The following is a 27,730-nucleotide window of genomic DNA, read 5'->3' as shown; positions in this document are numbered from 1 at the left end:
AGCAGTGCTGACCCAAATTAGGGGGACTCAAGACTTGTAAGTGAAATTTCAAACTAAGTTACCCGGTCTGGTCACTTGCCCCACCCTCGGAGAGGGGAACCCATCTAGTTAGAGGGAAGGGAACCTTCCTGGGGAGGTGGGGGGCGGGGGCAGAGCTCTCTCCATCAGTTTCCTGCCGACCCCACAGGGACAATCTTGATGAAAGGGAGTCTCTGATGATGGCAAAATGACAAAGACAGTCTCCTGCACACACTCACTCTCTCTTCCTGCCACACCCTGTCCACTAGGAAGCGAAAGTGACCTGACAATTCAAGAAAAGAGAGGACCCAGCAGTTTGAGCAGATGGGCATTCCTGCACCATGCCCCAGACAGTAGCACCAGCCCACCTTTCGTTCCAGCCCCCGGACAAATGTGCCAATTGCCTGGCTCAAATGGGGCATTTTTAATATTCCTTAACTCATCAAATATTTATTAGTCCCTGTGATGGACTATGACCCATCAGCTCTTTTCCCTGCCCCGCATCTGGCCTACTCCTGGCCAAAGGGCAAATCATCCCCACTCACAGGACGAGCCCTACTGGTTAACCTACGTGCATCAGGCATGATATTCACAAAGCAGCCAGAGGAATTTTTTCTGGACTTCATCTGCTGTAGGTGGTAGTAACTGCTGAGGACTCATAGCTTATGTGCTGGTTTTCTTTGCTGATTATTTAAATCTGACAGTTTTCATCATCCAAAAGAATTCCTTTCCAAGAACAAAAACCAAAATGCCAGCCTACACTTCAGCACGCCCATTCTCCACCCTACCCCACAGAGGAATAGCTCTGAAGCCACTCTGAGGAGTACAATTTATGGCTTATTTATAAACCCGTGCACAAACGGACATGCTCGGTTGGCGCTCAGTCACCTCTGGCATCTCTGTCCAGCCCTTCACCCAGCTGAGAGGGAAAGAGAAGGCTGCTTCGAATCCTATGAGGTGGAAACACACCTGGAAGTCACGGTTCTCTCTGCAGAGCGCCCTGACATATTTATAGGCTTCATTCCATCACAGGGCTCAGGAACAATTTTACTAGCAGTAAAATAGGATGATGTTATATGTATGCATTATAAAATCATGGCCAAGACCACACATGTCCACAGAGAAACATGCTATTGAACCACGTGATATGCTATGTCTGAGTTTTTCCATTAGTGTCGCTTTTTTTTTTCCCAGCTGCTAGCGCTCAGTAGCAGACAGATGGCAGTAGCTGCCAAGAAGTTAACAAATTTTATAGGCAGACCATCAAGTTGAGAAAACAATCCATTAGCTGCTTTTTTTTTTTTTTTTTTTTAATTGGGAAAAGATGGCCATCATTTTGTCTTGGGGAAGACAATGAAGAGAACAGAGAGCCTCGGGCTGGGCTGGTAGATGGGGTCTTAAATGTGGGTACCAAGCCCTGGGTGATCTCAAGATCATTCCTCTATCCACCGCCCCCTCCCCCCGCCAGCCTTCATGCAAAGTTAAGTCCGAGAAAGGAAACTCTAAGATCTCAACTAAATGAAGCCAAAGGAGGACCCCCAAGGCCATGAGAAGACTTATCCTTTGAATGCAGCCTCCATGAGAATGGTACATGGGTTACCTGAAATCTAGGACAGGATAACAAGGACTCTATTAACTGCCCCAAAGCAATCCCCAGATATAATTGGCAGATGGAGTATGACCCCTCCAAGGACCAATAAAAGGGTCCACCTCACTATCTTCCCATACACCCACCTTTGGCCCTAAACCTCATTAAATGGAAACAAACCCTGGTTTCTGAGTCACTGACTGTCTTCATCAAGGATTCTCAGCTGGTCCCATAATCTGCTCTTGGCCATAAGAGATTTAAAATCTGGCACCCGATGGAAACACGCTGTTGTAGAAAGAAACACGCAGGCCTGCCCTGGTCTGGGATCCATCTTCCAGATTCACGGCCCCTGTCCATGCATGAGGGTTTGTCTCTCTCACACAACCTGTGATCCGCCATGCCTGGTGCTAACATCTGCCTGGGCATTTGTGGGAAAGGCATGGGAGCTCAATTTATGGCCCTAGATGGCTTTTATTAACTGATATTCCAACTTCCAAAGTAACTAGTGAGCTACTTTCTTTCACCTGGAAGGTGAGTCTCTGAGCAATGCAGAACCAGAGACACAAATGGCTTGAATCAAAGAGTGCAATTTAGGCCCCTTGTTTCTTCTTGACAGTTGTGTCTCGGCCGATTTGTGGATGAAGTGTATGCACAGAAACACATAAACGAAACTCTAGGGAAATACACCAACATGTTAACAATTATTTCTGTCTGTTGAGATTAGAGGTGATTTGTTATCATCTCCTTTATATTTTCCACATTTTCTACAGAGAGTATTACTGTTATAATCATAAAAAGAAAAAAAATGGCATGAAGTTTTTGATTTTGAGTCTTAGTGGGGATGACAATAGCGGTAAATACTGTCCTACTGAGAGAACAACCCCCCAAAAGTTTTTAAAAGGACAAAACAAAAAGCCCCTAACATTTTAGCTTCAGGCTTCACAATATTATTGGAGCCACAGCATGTTATACACTAAACCAAATCCAAAGGCCTTTTTGTCATCAAGTATGTATGGAAGGCCCGCATGCTATGGGGCAGTTATGAGCCTGGAAACCAAGAGGAGAGCCAAAGACCCTCAGGCCGGGCACATAGTCATGGGAAACATCAATGCAACAACACAGCAGAGAAGGGGACATACGGGGCTCTGAGTGCCCAAGATGGACCTGAGATAGGGAAGGGACAATGCAGGCCAGGGGGGGAGGAGGTGGGTGACAGGTGGACAGGGGCTGGGTGGTGAAGGGTCAGTTGCAGGGTTTGGACCTAATCCTATAGGCAGGGGGAAGCCACTGGCAGGGAAATAATAAGACAAAATTTGTGTCTCAGAAGACTTTCCAACAGCAGAGGTGAGGGATGCCAAGTGTAGATGGTAAAGGCCCCTAGTAGGAAGGGCATGGGATGGAGGGAAGGAGGGGAGAAGATTCAAGAAACAGCTAAGGGTCAGAGCCAACAAACCAGCTGTGAGAGGAGGGGGAGAAAGGAACCAGGGTGACCTGGACAAGATGGGAAAAGGGGAGAAGGAGCTGGTTCTATGTGTTCAGTGGAGGGGGTGGGTACAGGGCATAAAAATAAGCTCAGGGTTGGGGCAGCTGGGTGGCTCAGTCAGCTGAGCATCTGACTTCAGCTCAGGTCATGATCTTGCGGTTGGTGGGTTTGAATCCCATGTCGGGCTCTGTGCTGACAGCTTAGAGCCTGGAGTCTGCTTCAGATTCTGTGTCTCCCGCCCTCTCTACCCCTCCCCCACTCACTCTATGTCCCTCACAAATGAATAAATGTTAAAAAAAAATTAAAAATAAAACGACATAAGCTCAGGGTCTGACCTGTCCTGGACAAGCCCATGGGTGTTTTGTTTGTTTGGTGTGGTTCTTTTGGCACTGTTACAGCAGGTTCCATCCCTAATCTTTGTAGATGTACTATTCTAAAAAATACGTTTCCTGCAGTGGGAAGTTTGCACAATTGTTTGCACTCAGTTCTGTTTTGAACATGTTAAAAATGGAAGCCTGCCTGCAGTAGACACTTTTGCCCTGATGCAACGGTGGATGGGGGCCACTTACCCCTTTTAGTGTCGACAGCAGAGACGGCCTGAATCAGAAGAGGTGCATTGGACTCCGAGTACTCCACAAAGACCAGCAGCAGCTTCAGGGCTGTCTTCACCACCAGGCGGAACTGCCCAGAGAAGAGAAAACCAACATATAGCTCTGGATGGTCAGCAAACACCCGGAGGCAGGCTGGCACCCGGCACTTGCTCTGGCCGGGGAACTCTTCTCAGTGAGCACACGGAGGCCTTTGCTGGGTGCCTCAGAAACAGGAAGTAGAATTATGCTCACCTCACAGATCAGGAAACGGAGGCACTGATTATCCTGCCTGACCCAGAAATAGAACTGGAATTTGAACCCAGGGCCTCTGGCTCCAGAGCCCATAGCCTGTGGTCTCTCGACCAACAAGGTAGCATAGCACTTGCCAGGTCGGTTGCTTCATTTTATCCAGCCTAGAACAGTGCGAGGTACGGATGATCACACTGCTCATTTTTCTGGTGAGGAAGTGGACCCAGGAGGTTAAAGGACTTGCCCAAAGCCACACCACCCAGCTGAGGCAACTGGGAATCTGAACCAAGTCCCGTCCTGGTCGTCCCAGGGCACAGCATTAGTAAGGAGGCACCATTAGCCCAGGGGCCTTCACTGCACAGGTCACAGGTCGCCCACCCAAACTCCCAAACCTCCCAGCTGAAGATCAGCTGGCCCTGGGGGCCACCTGGCAGCCTGGTGGGGGCAGGGGGTTCCAGGTCACCTCCCTCCCAACCCTCTGGGGGCTCCTGCTGCAACTCATCACCTATAGTCTCCCTACCCTGAGCCTCGATTCCCTCCCAGAACCTCCTCCTAAAGGAACTCACCCACCAACTCTCTCTGGGAAATGGGGTCAAATCACACATCTAAGAAACAAGGAGCTCACGTCAACATACCAGGAACACATGTAGATCTTACAAGGAGCTTGGAACATCGTGCACTCCAGTGAATACTGGAAATTACCCTTGTTAGGGTTGCCACTGGCCTCCATGTTGACCAATCTGATGGTTACTTCTCTGCTCATTTCAACCCCTAACAGCACATGACACAATTGCTCCGCTCCCTCCAAGGACCATTTCCTCTCACCCTGGCCAACCTCAGCCTCTTACCTGAGTGGCCACTCCTTTACTGGCTCCTTCTAGAGTATCCAACCTCTAGGTGGGGGGAGGCCTCAGAGTTCACTCCTGCATTCTTTCCTTCTCTTTCCATACACTCCCTCTAAGTGAGCCCTTCCAGTCTCTTGGCTTTAAATTCTGTCTACCACCTGATGCTAACTATTGCACTCCAGTCCTGACCAAATTCCTGGGCTTTGGCATCGCTCCTCATATGCTAACAAGTTCCTCAAATTCAGGTGGCCAAAAGAGAACCCTTGATCTCACGTGTGCTCATTCCATCCCGTCGACCATTCCAGCCTGCTCCCTCCACTCCCCACGTAGCATGAGGCCCTGCCACCCAGTGAGTGGCCAGTGGGGGGTCACCCTGTACTTCTCTCACCCCGTCCCCACAACAGATCCATCCACGAGGGCTGTCAGATCTTCCCTCAAGAACCGCCCTGAATCCATCCACCTCTCTGCTTCTCTGTCCATCCTGGACCACTGTAAGAGCCTCTTAAGTAATTCCAGACTGGTCCCCACCTCCCCTGATGTCCAAATGGACAAAATTTAGCTGGAGTGACCACCACACTCTCAACCCTCCCTTCCCTGCCCACCGAGCTCGGGATGGAATCCACTCCCACAGCCTTTACAGCTTGGCCCACCTGTGACTCTCTTTCCTGCCCAGTGTGCTCCCTCCATCTACCCTTTTGCAGTCATGTGATGATGTGTTTTTAACCTACTAAAGCTTGTTCATGACTCGTGGCCTTCTCACTGGTTATTTTCTGCCTGGAACCAGTCACCACAGGGCTGGCCTTTCCTTATCCTTCAGGTATGAAAAATTTCCCCTCATGGGAAATGCCTTCCTAACCCCCTTCATCCAAAGGGACTCCTTGGTGACTCTTACATTGGTGCATTATATTCTTCCCATCCTTTACCACGACCTGAAATTGCTACATATGCACCTGACCTTCCTCTACTGCCCCCAGCCAGGACATAAGTTACCTGGCGGCAGAGGTGCTTTATGCAACACACCAGAAGTGTCATCTGCCCTGGAAAAGCTGACTGGTCAGGACTGCACGTGAGGCTTGTTCTTCAAATGCAGTCCCCCTCAGGTCACGTGGAGCACTCACCTTGGCCCAAGCTTCTATCCTCCACACCAGCCTAGTCCTCAGCGATACTGCCCACCCCCCATCCACCCACCGCAATTGTCTGGAGGGCAAGCAGTGCTTTCGGCTTCCGTTCTCAACGTTACATCCTTACCCCAATGAACACTGAATTCTTTAGAGGCCTTTGACCTCTTCAGAGGGTTTCTACTTTCATAACTTGAGTCCTGCATTCAGTCCCCTGCTCCCGGACTGAATTCCTGAGTATTTTTTTTCAACCACAAGGCTGGGGGTAGAAGGGGAAGGCAAAGCATAATGAACTGTGCTATCTTTGTATGTTTAGAGCTACAGACATTTCTTCAAGTAAATAAAATCTAGCAAGCCCAGGCGACTTCCTCAGTGGGCGGCCTATTATTAAGTATATTAAGCCTTCTCAGTGCCTTCCTGGGCAAGATCTGGGCTGCTGCCCTCCTCACTCCCCACCCTGCAGGGGCCCTCTCGCATCCCTCTCATCAGTGTTCCTCCTGAGCATCTCTGTGGTCACAAGATCTTGGCCAACACAGTCCCAGGGACCCAGAACCCCTTAGCCACTCTCCCTCATGAAGCTTATTTTAAGAAACCACTGTTTTCTAGCAAAGTCTTTTTTTTTTTTTTATTGGTTTCAACATGTCTATTCATGTCTACTTCTCCTTTGCTGTAAAGGTTCTGTTTGGAGTTCTTTTGGCATTGTATTTGTGTTTAAAAAAAAAAAAAAAAAAAAAAAAAAAATATATATATATATATATATATATATATATATATATATATATATCCCAAACTCTTCTGATTCACGATTTTAGGCTTCTATGAAATTGGCTTCTATTGAGCCTAAGTGTGTATTTGTGTGTGTTTGGAAGGCTTACTCTGTGAAATTAATAACAAACATGTTCGATAGTTAAACTACTTTAGAAAAAAAGAGCAGAATGTGAATTTATGGAAATGCATGGTACTAATTGCAAGCATGTCCTAACTAATCACCAAATACGTCCAGCAGGACTTCTCCCCAGAAATACCTTATTAGCATTACTGTAGAGACTTGAAAGTAATAAAAACACATGACTTTAAAAGGTTTCTACATCAACCCTTATTTATCCAGAAATCATTTAATTTGATGCCCACAAGTATCTGGAATGCAGTCAAAACCCTCCAAAGCTTTGGAACAGCCACAGTGGAGGCCACACACCCATCCCTCCAAGTCCAAACACGCTGCTCATCTCAAAGCTCTTAAAAATCTACTCCAGGTTCCACTGCACTTATCTTGGACACATCCTAATAGAAATGGCTATGGGGATTGCCAGCCCATATCCACTGGGAAGGGACAAACCACAGGATGGTGACAGGTAAGGAGAGGCAGGCCCAGCATGGTGGCAAGAGCAAGGACCGTGAATGAGGAAGGTGGGAACAGGTGACACAGGTGTCCGTGCACACACACCATGGCATGGCTCAGCCACTGAAAGCCCCTCAAAGGGACAAGGCGGCGTCCCTGCAATCTGAACTGCTGGATTTTCAGCTCTGCCCCGTGCTCCTTCATGTTCTAATGACACATTCCAATGCAGTGACTCACAGGCTCACGCACTTGCCCATCTGTCTACGACCGAAGGAAAATCAGTAAGAACTGATTCTCATTCTGAAGGTACATCAATCACATGAGAAGGTGAAGCAACCAGTCATAAAACAGTTACATGAGTACAGGGCAAAAAGGAGTCCGTCTGAAAAGCAGCGGCTGTAAGACAAATGGGCAAGTTCCTCGCGCACCTGGAGGATCAGAGGGGCCACCCGTGAAGGCTACCAAGGAAGAAATTCAGAACACGGATGGCAGTGGAAGGGTTGACCCCATTTAAGGTCCCTCCTGCCCCAAGATGCTGTGCTGCTTCCTTTGACAATGTTGAGTGCTTTCCAGATGCCCACCACCTGTGAGGGAGTGAGAAAGTCATGGCCCTGCCTTCAAGGGCATGGTCATCTCACCGCTGAGACAAGACTCAAAATACCTCCACACCACATGACTGAACATTATCTGCACTACAGGCTCTCAGAGCCAGGCTGCTGAGGACAGAGAGCACTTGCCAGAAGACAGCCGTTTACAGTGGGGAGGGAGAGTCGGGGGAACAGGGTCGGAGCTGATCCAGCCGCCTGTGGGCTTCCGTGCAACACAAGAGCTGTGTGTCAGCCTTTGGGATCGTACTCCCGCAAATAATCCCACTCCCTTAGGGACAGAGGGAGCACACCGGGGGTCCAGATTCAGCCTTTGAGCTACACGTTACCTACATTTTCTGTAATTACATGCTAGGGGATCCCAGTGCTCTATTTTAACACTGTCCATTATAATAAACTATGCTTCATATCGCTTTAAAACACGTAGCTAAATCATAGTCTTTAACAGGACTCTAGACAACCCCTGTGTTACGAGGGCAGGATGAGAACAGGCGGCCAGCTGTGAATTGTGCTCCTCATAAGTATTTAGCACACTTTGGGGGCGACAGGGCTGAGGTTTACTTTCAGCTGCAACCAGCATCTTGCACTCTGTTCTTACTCAGCATAAAATAGAGGCCATGAACCTTCAGGGGAACAGAGCTGCCCCAGGGATATAACATTTGTCAGGTCAAGCCTCTGTCTGGGGACTGAGCCTCCGGGTTCCATAAACGACTTGGGGATCCAATGTCACCTCCATGCCAGGAAGCTGGGCCTGGGGGAGGGGTGGCAGGATACTTTCGACATAGGACTTTCCCTTTTTTTAATTTTCTGGGCTAACCCACAGAGAGGGTGTGGAGTCAGCCAGTACAGAACCCGGGCAGCTGCGTTTTAAATAAAATATAACTACCAGATGTACAGAAAAGGCATAAAAGCCAGTTTCTCAATAATTTTGCACATTAGAGCAAACGAACTCCTTTCGTGTTTTATTGTACTTAGAGAAACACAAGAACTATACTTAGAAGGTCAAATATGCTGCTTATTAGGTAGAAATAAAAGTATTCCAAACAAAATTTCCAAATTCCTACTCTTCTAAAAATTCAACAACTATAAAAAGAAAACAATTTCCAAACCTCAGGATTTAAATTACAAAGGGGGTTAGAAAAACATGCTTCATTCTATTTGTTTCATTTTCCACTAAAAAGCATAGATACATGTTCTGGAAGTGGATGCTGGTTATTAAAACTGAATTAGAAATTGGTAAGATGACTTGACTTATAACGCTTTGCCACATTGGTTACCAGGTTACCAGAACTAAGAATATACGGACTGTTTTTTTTTTTTTAATTTTTTTAATGTTTTTATTATTTATTTTTGAGACAGAGAGAGACAGAGCATGAGCAGGGGAGGGGCAGACAGAGAGGGAGGCACAGAATCTGAAGAAGGCTCCAAGCTCTGAGCCATCAGCACAGAGCCTGACGCGGGGCTCGAACTCACGGAGTATGAGATCATGACCTGAGCGAAGTCGGATGCCCAACCAACTGAGCCACCCAGGCACCCTGAACATATGGACTATTTTAACAACAACAAAGAGTCAAGCGACTTAAGATACTTTTAAGTCCTTCACACTTAAATACTTTATCCCAATGACATATCCTTGAGCTCAGAATCCCTGAGCCAGAAGCTCAGAATGGGCCCTGGAGCCTTTGTAGCTGGTTATCAAACAGTCCAACAGATACCTCTGACCCTGAATCTGTCCCCTTCTAAGATGCTGCCTGCAAAATGAACTGGGTCTGGTCAGAAATACAGTGTGGGCCCAGGCAGATTACGGGAGTACAGAAGTCTGGGCCAGGGCTTTGTAGGTATCTGGCACAGGGAGAGGCATGTAGAGACCAGGGCTGGTGCCTCTGCCTGGACAGGAAGTCACCTGCACTAAATCCATGTGCTATGGCCTCCAGGCCTGATGGCTGACCTCCTTATGACCTGATGGAATTTGCAGAAAGGGAACCAAACTACATTTGTGATTCATGTAGTAGCCAAGTGTGAGTCTGGGAACCCTGTAAGTGTTTACGAGCTAACGGAGAGGAAATCTTGCAGAATGTAACACAGCAGAGTATTCAGAAGTAATTAAATATCAAAATAATAAAAAATGCTACCAGTGAACATTTTCTTTCTATTGAGATAAACTTCTGGGGCTTAGCAGGTTTCTTTAAAGAACAATGAATAAAAGTGGACAAAGTCAGAAAACACCCCCTTTGCTAACTCTCTCTTGGGATACTCAATGTAATTATGAAGAGATAGTTGATACGAGGGAACATATATGCACTGATATTGTTAACTAAGGAATACCAAAGCCTCCACACTAAACTACTGCCTTAAAGAACACCCTGGTAACATCTGCCAAATGAAGGAGGGAAATCAACAACTTTGGATACTTGTCCCGTTAGTGACATCCCTACTCTCAGATGCAAAATCTCATGTTCTAGAAGGCTACCTAACCTGTCACACGACTAATTTCTGAAAGACGTCAAAAGAAAACACAAAGGCGAATCTGATTCTTTCTGCTATACTATGGGGAGTCCCATCTTTCCCTCCGGTGCAAACACATAAGCCTTGGGGAAATGCTACAAATATTCTCTCACGAGCTATAATCAAGGTTAAAGAGCTTTCCTAACTAAATAATCAGCCCTGGAAACATGACAAAGGACACCACAGCCAGCTCCCATCTCCTTAGAGTGGGTGGAGGAGGGCTGGCCGGTGGAGAAAGGCTGTGGGGAGCAGGGTTAGCAGTGCTGGGAAAGCAAACCTGAGCTGATAGGGCCACTCCCAGGCTGGCTTGCGGAAGCCGACACTTCCTCCGGTTCTCCAGCCCATCCAACTCTCCCAGAGCGTTGCTTCCCGAGGAACAGCACATGGGCTGCTCTGGGATGTCTGCATCACTCCCAGATATTCTCCCGTCTTAGAACCACCCATCCCTAGTCTCTCCAGAATCTAGAACACAGCTGCTAGTCCTTGACCAAATGCCCTAAAAAGGCAGAAAGGTCAAAGTCCCCCTGCTTCTGTTTCTCTTGTTCATGGGGGATCTTGCTTGCAGAAATTAGTAAGCTACAATTCCAGGTTATCCACAAGCCTCTTTAGAGTTATGGTTCCTACCGCCTATCAGCTCCCTGAAGATGATCATCTCAAAGTGGATTAAAGACACTGCTGTCCAGTCTTGTGGCTGGAGAGCCTTTCTGGACCAGATCCCCTCGGCACGCTGGCTCCTGTAAGGTCTGGCTTGAATCTCTGGTCTCTCTCCCTGACATCTTCATAAAATAACAATGAGTCAAACTAGGTCTTCTCTTTTTTTTTTTTTTCTTTTTCTTGCACTGAGATTATCCTCATATGGACATCCAAGAGATCATATAGGTGAGAATTAGTTTTCCAGTCATATGTACCCAAATAACCAGAAGGACAGAAACAGCCCTAAGGGGAAGAGAGCCTTTGTGTCCCCTATCCCTCTAACACAAATATTACTTGAACATTCCATTGAAACTTGTAGAATTTTTAAAATTCTTACCTAACGGAACAACGATAAACATGGAAAAACATTCAAACACAACCTCATTTACTAAACATGTTAATATCAAGTTAGTAACAAAGCTCTTTAAACGCTATAGCATCAAACAAATTGATTAACACAAGAAAAGTCCAGTGAATTTACTACATTTCTATAACTATTACATAAGCATTTAACATGTTTTTAAAATAGTATGATGACCCAGGAAAATGCTTGTAATGTAGTGTTAACTATGTAATAAAGTTTTAAAAAATTAGAAGAAAATGTACAAAGTTAGTCATTGAATCTATATAGAAGTATTTCAGGTGATTTTTTCTCTTTTTGTATTTCTAAAGTTTTATACAAAGAGTATATTACACTTATGATCATAAAAAAAAAATCAAAGGTTTACAAACGCGAAGTCCTCATGCCTGCTGTCAAGAAAGTAAGCAATCAACAGGGGTGCCTGGGTGGCTCAGTAGGTTAAGCATCCAACTCTTGATTTAGACTCAGGTCATGATCTCACATTTCTTGAGTTTGAGCCCCACATCAGGCTCTGCACTGACTGTGCAGAGCCTGCTTGGGATTCTCTCTCTGCCTCTCTCTCTCTCTCTCTCTCTCTCTCAAAAATAAATAAACTTAAAAAAAAAAAGAAACTAAGCAATCAACAGATTTAACTTAACTTTGGAACTCTATGATGTACAACAATCGATATGTTAAAAAGTCTGCTGGAAAAGGTGGACAACGTGCATGAACAAATGAGAAATTTCAGTGGAGGGAAACTAGAAAGAGTCAGATGGAAATGCTAGAAATAATAAGCACTGTAAAAGACATAAAGAATGTATTTCCGAAGTTCCTCAGGAAGACTTAACGAAGACAAGCTGAGCAAAGACAACAGAAACTGCCCAAGATGCAACAGAGGAAAAGAGAGTGAATCAGTTTTAACCATGTGAAGCATATTTTGAGGTCAATCACAGACAACACTTTAAAGTCCCAAACTTTCCCTTCCCGGACAGAAGCCAGTTGCAAGAACATCTTAACAAGCATCCTGCTGAAGGGAAAATGATTCAAATGAAGGTACACAATCTCAATTTCTTCATGTCAAGCTCCAAAGATGCAGAAATTAAGAATCTTGGAAAACTATGTCCCTCAAACAATAGCACATCTGATGTTCCATTGGAGGGACAACAGGTATTCAAATAATGGCTTATCAACATGGCAACTATATTTTACTTTTCACATTTGAGCATATAAATTAATATACTCCTGCATAATACTTTTAAGAATAAGTGAGCATAACATGTGACGTTCTGAGAATTTACAATGCAGGCATCTCACACAATGCAGAGTTCATGTCCCAATTTTCAGAAAGAAGGATTATAGATGAAGCTGAAAAATTTATATCCTACATTTCATTAAACCTTCTAACTGATCCCTGGCAACATGCTCCAAAGGCTTTCTGGATGAAAGTCTCATAAGCACTTAGAAAAGAGAGAGAGACACCTGGGACCAGCAGTTTCCAGGTGAGCAGGTTCTGGCAAGCTGAGGCCACCTCCTTCTTTAAACAGGAGGTTGAGGGAAAAGAGGTGAGGGAAAAGAGATGTTGATTTACAACACTGGACACTTGTTTGCAGATACAATGCTCAGTGTTCTACCTATTCTTCACTATTATTATCCCCATTTTATCATTTATTAAACCCATTCTATAGATGAAAAAGCAATCCACCCAAAGGATCATACAAGTGTATTTGGTCTCAGGGATCTGCACTTAACAGCAGATGCAGCATACGTTGACTTTGGCTTTGGAACTCAATGAAGAAACGAGGCTGGATGATCAGAGTGCGCCTTCCCACTAAAATGGCCTAAAAATGACTATCAGTGTCAACCTGCAAGCTGCACGGGCTTATGCATTCCTTGGCTCTATCGATGTTTTGGTTAATGGCAGAGAAATTCTGCTCATTAAATTTATGTTAAATAAAACTAGGACTGGGGTGCCTGGGTGGCTCAGTTGGTCGAGTGCCAACTTTGGCTCAGGTCATGATCTCCCAGTTTGTGGGTTCAAGTCCTGCATCGGGCTCTATGCTGACAGCTCAGAGCCTGGAGCCTGCTTCAGATTCTGTGTCTCCCTCTCTCTCTGCCTCTCCCCTGCTTGTTCTCTTGCTTGCTCTCTCTCAAAAATAAACTAAAAAAAAATTTTTAAACAAAAACAAAAACCCTAGGACTAACAGTTAACATGATGAATAGCCAAAGCAAAATGCAAAATCATTTTAAGGCTGGAACTCTGACGATACCAACGGGGAAAAAAATGCAAAGCTCGGCATCTAGGTGTAAGTCAATCACGGAGATGCAGAATGGAAGAAGCTGGCATATCAAAAACAAAAACCCTGGGAAGTTTAGGGCATTATCAGTCTAATTTGAGCTAGCACCCAGGGCTGCCGGTGAAAAGTCTAATCAATCAAAAGTGGGATGTGTAGAAGAAGGATGCTATATCCAGTATGTTGAGGAACCGCAAATTATGTCACCAATGACTATCTGTGGAAACAATCAAGCTGAGCTTGGACAGGGTGACATGCTAACTGCCTTTAAATACTCAACGAGTTTCCAGGGAGGAAGTGACATTGTGTTGCTCCAGAAAGCAGTGCATGGTGTTTGTTTAACTCAACAAGAGGCATCCCTGGAAAACCCACAAGGAGGCGGGTTTTTTTGTTCGTTTTTTTTTTTTTAATTTACATCCACGTGAGTTAACATCTAGTGCAACGATTTCAGGAGTAGATTCATTAATGCCCCTCGCTCATTTAGCGCCCCCACCCCCCACAACCCCTCCAGTAACCCTCTGGTTGTTCTCCATATTTATGAGTCTGTTATGTTTCATCCCTCTCCCTGTTTTTATATTATTTTTGCTTCCCTTCCCTTATGTTCATCTGTTTTGTATCCTAAAGTCCTCATATGAGTGAAGTCATATGATTTTTGTCTTTTTCTAATTTCACTTAGCATAATACCCTCTAGTTCCGTCCACATAATTGTGAATGGCAAGATTTCATTCTTTTTGATTCCCAAGTAATACTCCATTGTGTGTGTGTGTACACACACACACACACACACACACACACACACCACATCTTCTTTATCCATTCATCCATCGATGGACATTTGGGCTCTTTCCCTACTTTGGCTATTGTTGATAGTGCTTCTGTAAACACTGGGGTGCATGTGTCCCTTCGAAATAGCACACCTGTATCCATTCAATAAATACCTAGTAGTGCAACTGCTGGGTTGTAGGGTAGGTCCATTTTTAATTTTTTGAGGAACTTCCATACTGTTTTCCAGAGTGGCTGCACCACTTTGCCGTCGGAGGTGTGGTCTGTTTAACGTCAGAGAGGTGGGCGTGGGTCCCAGGAAGGAAGGCTTCCCACCAATTCCAGGGCCCAACAGTAACACTCCCTCTGCCTCTAGAAGTATCAGGAATGTGGCTGGTGAACATGAGTAACATCTTTAACAAGACTTCACCATTTCTTCAAGGCCAGGATTCCATGTTATGTTATGTTATGTAACTCAAAAAGAGCTTCAGATCTCACTCATATGTGGGGCATCTGATGGATCAGATGCCATGCCAAGGGCTTGAGACCAAAGCGTGCACTCAATCTCCTCCCCTCCTCCTGGAGCAAATGGCACTACGGAGGAACCAGTTTAGCTGCCCTTGTGGACACTGCCTTCACCTCAAAACCAGCATGTCAGGTGCCTGGGTGGCTCAGTTGATTGAGCGTCCGACTTCAGCTCAGGTCATGATCTCACAGTTCATGAGTTCGAGCCCCAAGTCAGGCTCTGTGCTGACAGCTCGGAGCCTGGAGCCTGCTTCAGATTCTGTGTCTCCCCCTCTCTCTGCCCCTCCCCTGCTCACTCGGTGTCTGTCTGTCTGTCTGTCTCTCTCTCTCTCTCTCTCTCTCTCTCTCTCAGAAATAAGCATTAAAAAAAACAAAAAAACAGTATGTCAAAGCTCTCCTGCCAATGAATCTCAATGTCCAACTTCTCTATTCCTACCAGAGGCAATGCCAGATTCCTGGCCACTCCGATTCAAAGCTGTGACCCTATCTTTGCTTTTACTTATCTATATCCAGAAACCCAAACCGAGGAAGCTATTCCTCAAGATGTCCCCATATCTCCATTATTCAGTTTCCCCTGCAACTTGCGACCAGGTGTCACCACCTCACAGCTTTGCTACTGTGCGAGCATGCCTACCTCCAAACCATCAAAAAGGAAGTCCAGAGATCTGTGATCAGCAACCTGGGGCACAGCTGAAAAAAATTAGATTCCGTGGGGGTAGGGGGCAGAAAAAGAGAGAGCAGGCTGAGCCAAGGTGGACAGCAATCCAGAGAGGGAAGATTCCATGACTACAACAAGAGGCATCCCTGGAGAACCCACAAGGAGGTGGGGGACCCTGGGCCTCCCCCATAGGCCAGAAGGAGATCTATAAAGAGAGACAGACTTTCTGTGTTAGAGCGACGAAAGGCCATGCTGTACAAGCTGAATCATTTCACCCCAATTTATTGGACTTCAGATGTATGAAGAGAAAAAACTCCATACTGTGTGCGAAGTCAAGAGATGGGCATCTTCTCCCTACCTCTGACTGCGGAGTTTAAAGACGGGCTTTTGTAAATAAAATGAAACACTTTATTGAAAACACTTTCTTTTCTTTCTTTTTAAAAAGTAATTATTTGGCTGCAAATGCATCATTTTCTCCTCTGGCTATGAGTCTCAAATATCTGCAAATATGCATTGCATAATGACCCTCTGGCAGGCTGCAAAATCACATCTTGTTGCCTTTCATGGAAGGAAAATGAACAATTATGAAAACAGAAGGACAAGGTTTCTCTAACCCAAGATTTCATTTATCAGCTCCATTCCTGTTTAAGGCCAAAACAATACGAACTCAAGGTAAACGTTTTAGGTTCTGAGAAATCAGACTCTTAGTCAAAAGAAAGCCCTAGGACCTCTGGCTTTCCAGATTTCTTAATTTGAACTTGGAAAACCTATGTGTAAGGAGGGGACAGAGGCTTCCTTCCCCAAGCCTAAAGGTCTCAGGTCTGTGCACCCATGTTTCTTGCAGATACCTTACTATCTAGACCTGGGGGTAAGGGGGATGTCAGGGGCCTCCATTACTGGTTTGCAAATAAGAGGTGATCTCATCAGAACTACACTGAAAATCAATCTGCTGGCTGCTCCCACTGCTGACTTTCAGCCACCAGCCTGGAACTGAGCACACCCTGCAGAACAGAGCGAGTCCTTTAGCTGACATCACAGTGGGTGGATATAGGCTGCAAGTCACCCATGGTCCCCCTTCTAACAACACTGCAAGTTCCAAGGCTCAGGCTGACCATGGGCTCTATTTTCTTGTCTTCATAGTGACCGGCTCAGTGCTGAGCACAGGAGCTGGAGACTACTATGGACCCTCCTTTGAAAAATCAAAGATGGAGAAAAAACCAGCACCGATCCAGTGCTGATGCCCCATGTGGCTGGGGAGGAGGAGAACACTCCACCTCAGACAGAGGCCTCAGGGAGAGATGCCCAGGGTCATGAACACTATGTGAAAGGAGGCTGGGAAAGCATAATTCCTACAAACTTATTCTTGAAGACTTGTAATTTTAGGATTTCTCCATGTTACACAGAAATGCAAGAAGGAGGTTCCTTTCATTTGCTTTTCTTAAAAGAATGATTCCAAAGAAAAATCAGCAGCATGGTGTTGCAACACCAAAGACTGAGTCCTCCTCCCATCTACTGAGCAGAGAAATGATCACTGTTGGGCCTGTTTCCTCTTTCTCTTCTCCTCTTTTTCTTTTCCACCCCTGGGATCTCTCCTCTCACTTTTCTCCATCTCCCTGTCTTCCCTCGGTGACATTCCCTCTGTATCCTCCCTTATTTTCTCCTAACCCACCACCTAGATCTTGCCCTCACTCTATGCCCTTCTTGCTGATGAGCTAAAAGATGGTCACTTTTCCTACTGTAAGTATGTTAGGTTTTATTTCCTTTTAGAAATAGAGCTGGCTATTGGTGTTTTATCATGACTATAAATAAAGCTATAAAGATTTATTTGTCTCTAACATGTACCAAAAGTCCATTTCTATCACAGAATCTCCTCCCATCTCCCTAGATTGTGGGGTCTTCGAGACCATCCAGGGAGCCTTGGGAAGGGAGCAGTTTCCAAATGAACATGAAGCTTGGGGAGGGTTCCCAGCATAAGGAAAAAAACAGAAAACACTGTAACAGGATATGAGATATAAATCTTCCCTCAGCCTGGCTAAATCAACCTAGTAAAGCCAGCATTTCATTCAGCATCTAAGGTCACCTACAGCAGTTTGTAAATAGATTCATTGCCATTTTCCATAGAAGACAAAACCAAAAACAAGAGAAAGAGAGAGAGAGAGAGAGAGAGAGAGAGAGAGAGAGAGAGAGGAGAAAAAATTATTAGTCTTCTGAGAGAAACCATGGCTATTTCTATTATGAAATGGGGAAAAAAATCGATCATCAATAATATGAGAAAAAGGAAAACTGAGAAGGAGATGTAAGGGTCAACCAAGAATCTGGGACGCAATGAGTCCTGCGTATCGGGGCCATCCAAGGAGAAAAGGCCCTTCTCACGACACAAGGGCACCATCACCAGGACGATAGTCTGTAAGGACGATAAACCTCAAATGGAATCTGTTCTCGACACAAAGTCAAATCAGGGTTGAGTGTTCCTGAAGCACAGCAGAGTCTTTGGGAAGCAGGTAACAGGAGAGGTCAGGCCAAGGGATAAGACTCACCACCATGAGCTCGTCGCTGGCGCACACCAGCCTTGAGTGGCTCGCCAGAGTGGCGGTGGCAGTGAGGACAGGGATGGGAGCCATTTAGGCTGACCACGTGCTCTCCAGAGACCCCCCCCCCCGCCCAGAACATTATGTTGATCCTGTGACCTGTGCAAGTCCTCTAGTTGCCCCATGCAGGCCCCCTAGTTGCCCCTCTGCCTGACCCTGTTGCCCACTATAGTCAATTTCATCTCCTCCATGCTGCCCCACCCCACCCTCGCCCCAAAAGCTGACCACACTCCAGCCTGATCCACTTGCACCTACTCAGGACTGGATCCCTTCTTACTCTTCCTCAATCCCCCCTCCAAACGGCCCCTCTCGTGGCCCCACCTGAGGATGCAGGGAGGACCACGTCAGAGCCTTGCCCAGCTCAAGTGACGGGGTAGGTCTGCCTTGTTGGGGCACTTCCCGAGTGTGGGGTTCACAGCCAAGTCATGGATGGATCAGGTTATCACGTGCCAAGATCCATGGGGGAAATCAGAGGATTCTCCCAACTAAGCACTCTTTTTCTCAACTACAAAATGGGGATGATGTTATTTATCTCATCATGGTCTCATTTATCTCATCATGGATTAAAGGAGATAATGCTTATAAAACACCTACTATGGTGCCTGGGGCCTGGTCAATCTTTACTAACTGCTACTTTTATAACTGATGGTAGAGTTGAAAGGTGGTCTCAAATTCCTTCAACTACACAGAAGAATATGCACATACATATGCACAACACACACATATGTCCTTATGTAACTGAACATAAATGAACATGAAATGAAACAGGTAAGATTGATACTATATCTCTAGCAAAAATTTTAAATTAAACATTAAAAACTAGAGGTGCCAAAAGCATCTGATTAAAGCTTGAAAGAAGAGAACATAAAATGCATTAAAACTCCATAAACTTTTTGCAATTTGAATGTATTTTAAAATCTGTAAAACAGTCATCCTCACTTCTACTGTTACAAGGCTGGAACCAAGCTAAACAGAATTTGTTTCCACAAAGCCATCTCAGAGAAAACAAAAAGAAAGGTATATGATATGCAAACTGAGTAAAAGTTCGACCATAACCTTCTCTTACCTTTGACCCAATGAGCGTGTACAGCCACTGAATGGTTTCATTGTGGTTTATTACTCCATTCATCCCATCCACATACAACATAATCTGGCCCAAAGCTACAGAAGAAAAAAAGGAGGAGACGTTATGGTTTTACATGTATATGCAATCTTCAGTGATCATAATGTCGGTTGAGATTTTCATATTTTAAGTGCACGGTGTGTTACAAACTGAATCTGAAGAGATTTCCTGAGCTCTTCTGAAATTAGCTAAATCTCATCTCAGAGAGAAAGTCTTGACCATGGCAGAGGAAGCAAGGGCTATTCCTGGTGTCTGGAAGATGCAATTAAGGTACCAAATACAGTGATTGTTGTTTCTGTGTGTCTTGATGCATAAATGCATGCTTTTATGTTTCTATATCTGTGTGCAGTCCCAGACGGGGCAGCCATACCCCCGGGACGGTGTCTGGATTGTGGCCTCCCACTGGGGCCAAGAGGAAAAATCAAGTTTTTAAAAGCAACCTGGCAGGTCTCAGGTGCTATGCAACCCTCCTGATTATCATTTTAATCCTTTAGATAAGAGATAAATACGTATTTTATTATTTGTAATTCCTTTGAAAGACTGTTCAGATTCTTTTAAATGTCAGAAAGCATGAAAAAAATAATTTTTCAGACACCAAGTCCCAAATTCTTAGTTAAGGAAAAGACAGTCACTGCATATTATCATTTTTCACCAGAAAGAAAAGATAGGCCATATTACTGCCTTGTAAAAAAAAAAAAAAAGTATTAACTCTAATTTTTCAGTTCCCTTAATATCAAAATCACTTGGGATTCTAGATAATGAACAAGTAAGTTACATACATGACATAAATAGGCTTTCTTAAATCGCAGGTGACCTCCTAAATCCTTTCACCCATCATTAACTGGCAAAGGATTAACATTTTCAGGCAACGCTTTTTTTCGTGGTCACAGGACATATCATTTTAGAAAAGTGGAAAATACGGAAGAGTGAGGTGAAAATAATTCAATAATGCCACCATAATTCAAGGATAATCATTCTTAACAGATATATTTTCTTTTATTCATTATATGTGCACACATACACGTTTATATGTAGGCTGTAGGAAAATGGCGCTGAATGAAAGAGTAAAACATGAAATAGTGAGCATACACTAATTCCAAGCATAGAAATATATGTGTGATGTTAGAAAATACTTTCCTAGCCAACAAAAGATCAAATAACAAAAACACACAATTGCTGTGAGAAAAAGGATGCTCTTCAACATGCAAAAACTCAAATTTTCAAAAAACTGAATATATGCTTGGCACAATAAACACTACATTTGTGAAAATAACTGATTAATATTCTACTTAGTGGTGCAACACTGGAGATACTCCTGTTAAAATCAGGAAAATTAAAAGATGGTGCCCACTAAGCCCCATGATTATTTAGCCCTATTATAGAATTTCAGGCAAATTTAAAAGACATGAGAATTAATGAGGGGTAGGAAGGTTGGAAATGAATATATAATACTGTCATTCTTTGCAAGAAATATAGACCTGATTAAAAATTCATCTACAGAATTTACAATGAAGAGATCACAATTACGACCACTTTATCATCTTCATGAGAAAGGTGTATGTAACATACAAAGAAAATCAAAGTTTAAGGTAAAGAAATAATAGATAAACAGCCATATGATGGTATGATAGTATGATAAAGGCTTAGATGATTTACTGTATACACAATTCATACAAATTTCTAAGAAAATACTAAATGCCAAGAGAAAAAAGTCAAAAGCATTTCGTAAGACAGACAACAAGCTATTCTACAATAACACACCAATTTGTCCATCATCACTATACTAAAAAAATTAAAAAGATAGTGAGGTAGCGTTTTCTGTTAAATCAGCAGAGGTATTTTTTTTAAAAGAAATAGTTAGGTATCAAATGCTTAAGAGGTTCAACAAGTAACCTCACACATTACAGGTGGCAAGGCAAACTGATACAAATCCTGTAATAAGGCTACTCAGTGCTGTCATTGCTTTAAAATAATTTCATTTAATGCCCACTGTGTGCCAAGCTCTAAGGGGGCACTTGAAATGTTACTCCCATTTGACAGAGGGGAAAAAAAACACAAGGCTCTTGAAAGTGCAGGAACTACTCTACAAACCCCATTGATACCAGGGGGGCCTGGGTGGCTCAGTCAGTTAAATGACCGACTTTGGCTCAGGTCATGATCTCATGGTTTGTGGGTTTGAGCCCCCCGTCAGCTCTGTGCTGATAGCTCAGAGCCTGGAGCCTGTTTCGGATTCTGTGTCTCCCTCTCTCTCTACCTCTCCCCTGCTTGTGCTCTCTCTCTCTACTTCAAAAATAAACAGACATTAAAAAACAAAACAAAACAAACAAACCATTGATACCAAGGGGCGGAGGCCACCTCCAGCCAGGGTAGGCAGGGTAGGTGGGCTCCTTTATGTCATTACTGAGAGCCTTAAAGTCCTCTCTGAGCTCTTCCCCATCATGGTGATTTCAGGCATCTGTACTAAGAAAAAAACCCTTAAGTTAAAAATAATAATAATAATAATAATAAAGCAGTGAAGACAGTCACTGAAGTGTCACCTCTATTAAAATATTAACTAATACCTGGGACACTTGGGCAGCTCAGTCAGTTGAGCATCCCAATTCCTGATTTCAGCTCAGGTCATGATCTCGCCATTACTGAGGTCGAGCCCTGCACTGGCTCTGTGCTGAGCGGGCAGCCTGATTGGTATTCCTCCCCCCCACTCCCCTCCCTCTCCCCCTCTCTGCCCCTCCTCTGTTCTCTCTAAATAAACAGTACTAAAGTAAAATGAAATATTAACTAAGACCTAAATATCTATCATAGTTCTAGAACTCAGCTCTAGTAAATGACTGCATAGGTTATGTCCTAACCCATTAAATGCTTCTGATAATTAAAAAGTAAAAAATTATAAACATGACCTAATTCAACAAAACAGTCAAATCTTCATGCATAGAAGGGAAGGAAAATACATGAAATATTAAATATTAATTATTAAATATTAAATACATGAAATATGATTGGTATATGTTCTTTGGATATGTTTTTTTCCCTTTTGTATTTCCCACTATGGACATCTATTACATCTGTAATAAAGAAGTAAATAAACAGACAAGAACAAAATATGATTGTTTAATAGAAAGTATCAGGTGTTTTTCTTGGATTTTAGAATTTATTTCCTAGCCCATCCCTCTCCATATACCTCCCTCCTTCAGAAAGGTACAGCCCACACCTTCAGGGAATAACGCTGAGAATTCAGCACATTCTACCCCCATTTTTTCCCTTTCCCCCTTTCTTTCCTCCTCTCCCACCCAAAACAAACTGGCAAATCTCCAGGGAAGGGAAGCGTGTGCCACTGTCCTCTTCCTATTCTACTTCACTGTTGAAGCAAATCCTCCAGCAGATTTTAATACTTTCTTCTAAATTGGCCTAAAGGCACGGGGAAGCAATCTACCCTCTACCCTTTGGAGAGATGCACCCCTAAAGAGGACCCTGCCTCTAAGGCTGAAAAGCTAGGAATGAAGATTTTCACCCTAACAGCTCAGGGCCACCCACAATGCAGGAAGCCCAAAGGCCAAGGCCCTACTACAAAAGAAGATAGCAAAATGAGATTTAAAAGCCAACTTGAATTTCTGTAAGTTTTCTGTCAGCGGCTTCCCTCCAAGATTCTATTCTTATTGATAAATCACATGGAGGCAACTCACCAGAAAGTTCACGTCTAAGGGAATTCAAGTTTCTGATCACACCAATTTATCACATTTTGATCCTCAGAAGCTTTCCCACTAGATCTTTTGTATCCCAGCCCTAATGCGGAAGCACTGCTTGCTGTAAAATCCACTGCAGACACAAGAGGGCGCTAAATGGATTGAAGTGGGTTAACGCTGCTCTGATTCAACCACAAAAACCCACCAACCTAAATGTGGGCGGATGAATAGAATTCACACAGAAAGAAAAAGTAGATGGCCTGGGTTGCGGGAGTCATGAAAATCAGTGATTTGCATTTTCAAAAAGAATGAGGAAGATGAGGATGTCAGAACAGAGGAGTGGGTAACAGCCCAGGTCTGAAAACAGAGTGCTGAGGGCACTTGCTGTTCTGCTGCTGTGGAATTTACTCTGGTCATACTTATGAATATTTGTGCTTCAGTTTCCTCATCTCAAAAGTGAGATAGTAAATATTATAGTATCTATTTTGCAGGGGTGTTGTAGGGATTGAGTTAGAACAATGCCTGACTCAGAGTAAATGTTCAATAAATGTTAGTCCTCTAAATTACCTCACTGAAGTCCATTATCCACTGAACAGAAGCACACATTGAAAGAATCTCAAAGACATGAAGTAGGAGAGTAGACCTCCTGCCTAATGCTAAGTCATAAAAATTTCCTCCAGTTTTCTCTAAAAATTTTATAGTTTGGGGGTGCCTGGGAGGCTCAGTTGGTTGAGCGTCTGACTCTTGATTTTGGCTCAGGTCATGATCCCAGGGTCGTGGGATCAAGCCCCACATGCTGAGCATGGAGAGTAAGAAATGGGCAGACGACATGAATAGACACTTTTCTAAAGAAGCCATCCAGATGGCCAAGAGGCACATGAAAAGATGCTTAATGTCACTTCTCATCAGGGACATACAGATCAAAACCACACTGAGATACCACCTAACGCCAGTCAGAATGGCCAAAATGAACAAATCAGGAGACTACAGATGCTGGAGAGGATGTGGAGAAATGGCAACCCTCTTGCACTGTTGGTGGGAATGCAAACTGGTGCAGCCGCTCTGGAAAACAGTGAGAAGGTTCCTCAAAAAATTAAAAACAGATCTACCCTATGACCCGGCAATAGCACTGCTAGAAATTTACCCAAGGGATACAGGAGTGCTGATGCATAGGGGAACATGTACCCCAATGTTTATAGCAGTGCTTTCAACAATAGCCAAATTATGGAAAGAGCCTAAATGTCCATCAACTGGTGAATGGATAAAGAGGATGTGGTTTATATATACAATGGAATACTACTTGGCAATGAGAAAGAATCTGGCCATTTGCAGCAACATGGATGGAAATGGAGGGTATTATGCCAAGTGAAATAAGTCAGGCAGAGAAAGACAGATACAATAAGTTTTCACGCATATGTGGATCCTGAGAAACTTAACAGAAGACCATGGGGGAGGGGAAGGGGAAAAAAGAAAGCTACAGAGAGGGAGAGAGGCAAACCATAAGGACTCTTAAATACTGAGAACAAACTGAGGGTTGATGAGGGGTGAGGGAGAGGGGAAAGTGGGTGATGGGCATTGAGGAGAGCACCTGTTAGGATGAGCACTGGGTGTTGTAAGGAAACCAATTTGACAATAAATTATATTTAATATAAAAAAAGAAGATTCTCTCCCCCTGCCCCTCCCCTGCTTATGCTTTCTCAAAATAAATTAAAAAAAATAGAGATGTCTACTATATGACAAAGTCATTATAATACACTTACATACACCTATACATATACACAATCCTTCTCAAAATATATAAAAATTTTTTTTTTAATTGTAGTTTCAGTTATTTAGATATATGATCTGTTTTGACATAATCTGTGTGTAAATTGTGAGGTTTAGATTGAGGTTCACTTTTTTTCCCATACACATTTCCACTGAATCCAGCACCATGTTTTGAAGAGACTATTCTGTTTTTATTTAACTGCTTTCACAAATTTGCAAAAAAAAGAAAAAAAAAGTCAATTGGCTATGTTTGTGTGTTTCTATTTCTGGACTCTCTCTTCCATTCATCTATCCCTTTGCCAATACCACTCTATCTTGACGACCATAGCTTTAGAGTAATTCTTATAATCAGGTAATAGGATTCCTACAATTTCACTCCTTTTCAAAATTCTTTTGGCTATTCCTGTCCTTCGGCCTTTTCATATAAATGTTAGAAACAGCTTGTCTAAATCTACATAAAATCTTTCTGGAAGTATTAGGATAAATGCATTATAAACTTTAAGAACAGACATCCTTACTATGCTGACTTTTCTAATCCATGAACTATTTATTAATTTAAATCATCTGATTGCTTTCATCAGTGCTTTGTAGTTTATAACTACAGATTCTGTATATGACTTTTTGCTAAAGTTTGAGGTTTTCACATTTTTTGGAGCTACTGGAAATTATATTAAACAAATTTCCATTCTCAACTCTTTATTACTCTCATATAGAAATAAAATTGATTTTTGTGTGTTGACCTCGTATCCTGTAACTTTGCTAAATGTATTAGTTCTAAGAGTTTTTAGGTTTTGTTCTTGTAGATTCCTTCAGACTTTCTACTTAGACAATAATGCTGTCTGTGACCAAAAACAATTTAATTTCTTCCTTCCCAATGTATATCTTCCTTCCTCCCCAGCCCCCATCTTGCCTAACTGTACTGTACAATGTTGAACAGGAGTGATAAAAGTAGACACCCTTGCCTTGTTCTCAATAATTTGAGGAAGGCATTTAGTCTTTCACAATCATGACATCAGCTGTAGTTTTTTTTTTTTACATTGTCCTTTATCAAGGCAAAAAACTCCCTCTAATTTCTAGTTCACTCGTTTTTGTGGTTTTTTTTTAATAAGTAAATGCTGATTTTTGTCAAATGCTTTTTCTATTTCAACTAATATCATGTGGATTTTCTGCACATAATTAATGTCGTGGGTTACACAGAGTGAACTTCAAATATTGAACCGTCCTTGCATTCCCTCTTGGCCATAGTGCATTATTCTTTTTATATATTGCTGCATTTACTAATATTTGCTGAAGATTTTTGCTTCTTGGATCATGAGAGATACTGGTTTATAGTATCCTATCTTTATCTCTTTCCCTATCATGGTAATTCTGGTCTTATAAAATGAACCATTTGGTGAAGCATCCTCTCCTCTTCTACTTTCTGGAAGAGACTGTATGATATTGGTTTTATTTTGTCTTTAAATGTTTACATTAACCAGGGAACTACCTGGGTCTGGAGATTCCTTTTTAAGATTAGTAACTGCAAATTAAGTTTCTTTAGTAGACATTGTTAGTAACAGTTAAAAATAGGGCTAATTGGGTTACCCATTTTACCTTGGGCGAGTTTTAATAGTGTGTGGTTTTTAAGGAATTAGACCATTTCATCTAAGGTATCAATTTTAGGTGCTTAGAACAGTTTACAATTCTCTTATTACTCATTTAATGTCTGTGGGGTCTATCATAATATACTGTCTTCATTCTGGATGTTGGCAAATTGTGTCTTTTTTTCCCCATCATCATCGTCATTTTTTTTCAAAAAAAATCTATTTTTATTTTTGCTTCACTGTTTTCTTTGTTTCCAATTTTGCTAATTTCTACTCTTTATTATCTCCTTCCTTCTACTTGCTCCAGTTTTTTTTTCCATTCTGTTTTCTTTTTCTTCTTCCTTTTCCTCCTCCTCTTCTTCTTCTTTTTTAAGTTTACTTATTTATTTTGAAAGACAGAGAATGCCAGAGACAGAGAGAGAGAGAGAATCCCAAAAAAGAATCTGAGAGTGAAGAGCCAGACGTAGAGCTCAAACTTATGAACCATGAGATCATGACCTGAGTGAAATCAAGAGTTGAACCTTAACAAACGGAACCACTCAGGCATCCCTTTATTCTGGTTTCTTAAGGTGAATGTTTGCATTATTTTTTCTAAGATAAGCATTTAATGCTAAATAGTTTCCTCCATGCATTATTTTAATCACATCTCACAATTTCTGCTATTTTGTTTTCAATTTGTTCAAAATATTTTCCAATTTCCATCAAGAAGTTCTAACATCGAAATTATTTAGAAGTATGTTAATTTCTAAGCATACAGAAATACACCTGTTATCTCTGTTATTAAAAAGTTCAATTCCATCATGGTCCAAAAAGCTATCATACGGTTTCGTTTCTTTTAAAGTTGTTACCATCTGCCTTATGGCCCAGGATGTGGTCCATCTTGGTGAATGTTTTACCCACATTTGAAGGATGCGAGTACTCCACTGTAGTTGGGTGAAGTGCTCTGAGATTCTCAATTGGAGTCAGTTGGCTGGGGGTGCTATATAGTTCCTCTATAGCTTTGCTGACTTTTAGCTGACCAGCTCTACTGATTACCGGAGAGGAATGCTGAACTCTCCAACTATAACTGATGATTTTCCATTTCTTATTTCAGTTAAGCTTCTGCTTTATCTATTTTGAAGCTCTACAGTTTTTTTTCATTTCTGGGTGAACTGACGTTTTCATCATTATAATGTCCTTCTTTACTCCTTGCTGTTTTATTATTACGATGATGATGATGATGATGATGATTCTGGAGTCCACTTTCTCTGATGTTAACATGGACTTCTTTTAATTAACATTTGCATGGTATTTATTTCTGTTACCCTTTGCTTTTAAACTACCTATAGCATTTTAATTAAAGTAGGTTTCTTTCAATTTATTTTATTGTTTATTTTTTTA

At 42.9% G+C, this 27,730-nt stretch overlaps 1 protein-coding gene across 15 annotated transcripts in view; it reads right to left on the bottom strand.

Annotated features, from left to right (window-relative positions):
- Nucleotides 1–27,730, bottom strand: part of FHOD3 (formin homology 2 domain containing 3) — a 476,592-nt gene that overhangs the window by 175,372 nt on the left and 273,490 nt on the right. For all 15 annotated transcript variants that reach the window (XM_043558633.1, XM_043558622.1, XM_043558632.1 and 12 more), the window contains exons 6-7: nucleotides 19,264–19,358; nucleotides 3,659–3,770 (exon numbers count right to left, since the gene is read on the bottom strand). In XM_043558633.1, the coding sequence (XP_043414568.1) occupies nucleotides 3,659–3,770; nucleotides 19,264–19,358 (207 nt within the window). The remainder of the gene's footprint in view (nucleotides 1–3,658; nucleotides 3,771–19,263; nucleotides 19,359–27,730) is intronic.

This window comes from Prionailurus bengalensis, chromosome D3 (genome assembly GCF_016509475.1).
Source record: "Prionailurus bengalensis isolate Pbe53 chromosome D3, Fcat_Pben_1.1_paternal_pri, whole genome shotgun sequence".
In the NCBI taxonomy this organism is placed as follows: domain Eukaryota; kingdom Metazoa; phylum Chordata; class Mammalia; order Carnivora; family Felidae; genus Prionailurus; species Prionailurus bengalensis.
The sequence above is the reverse complement of the archived record's forward strand: the minus strand, read 5'-3'. Positions and strand labels throughout refer to the sequence as shown.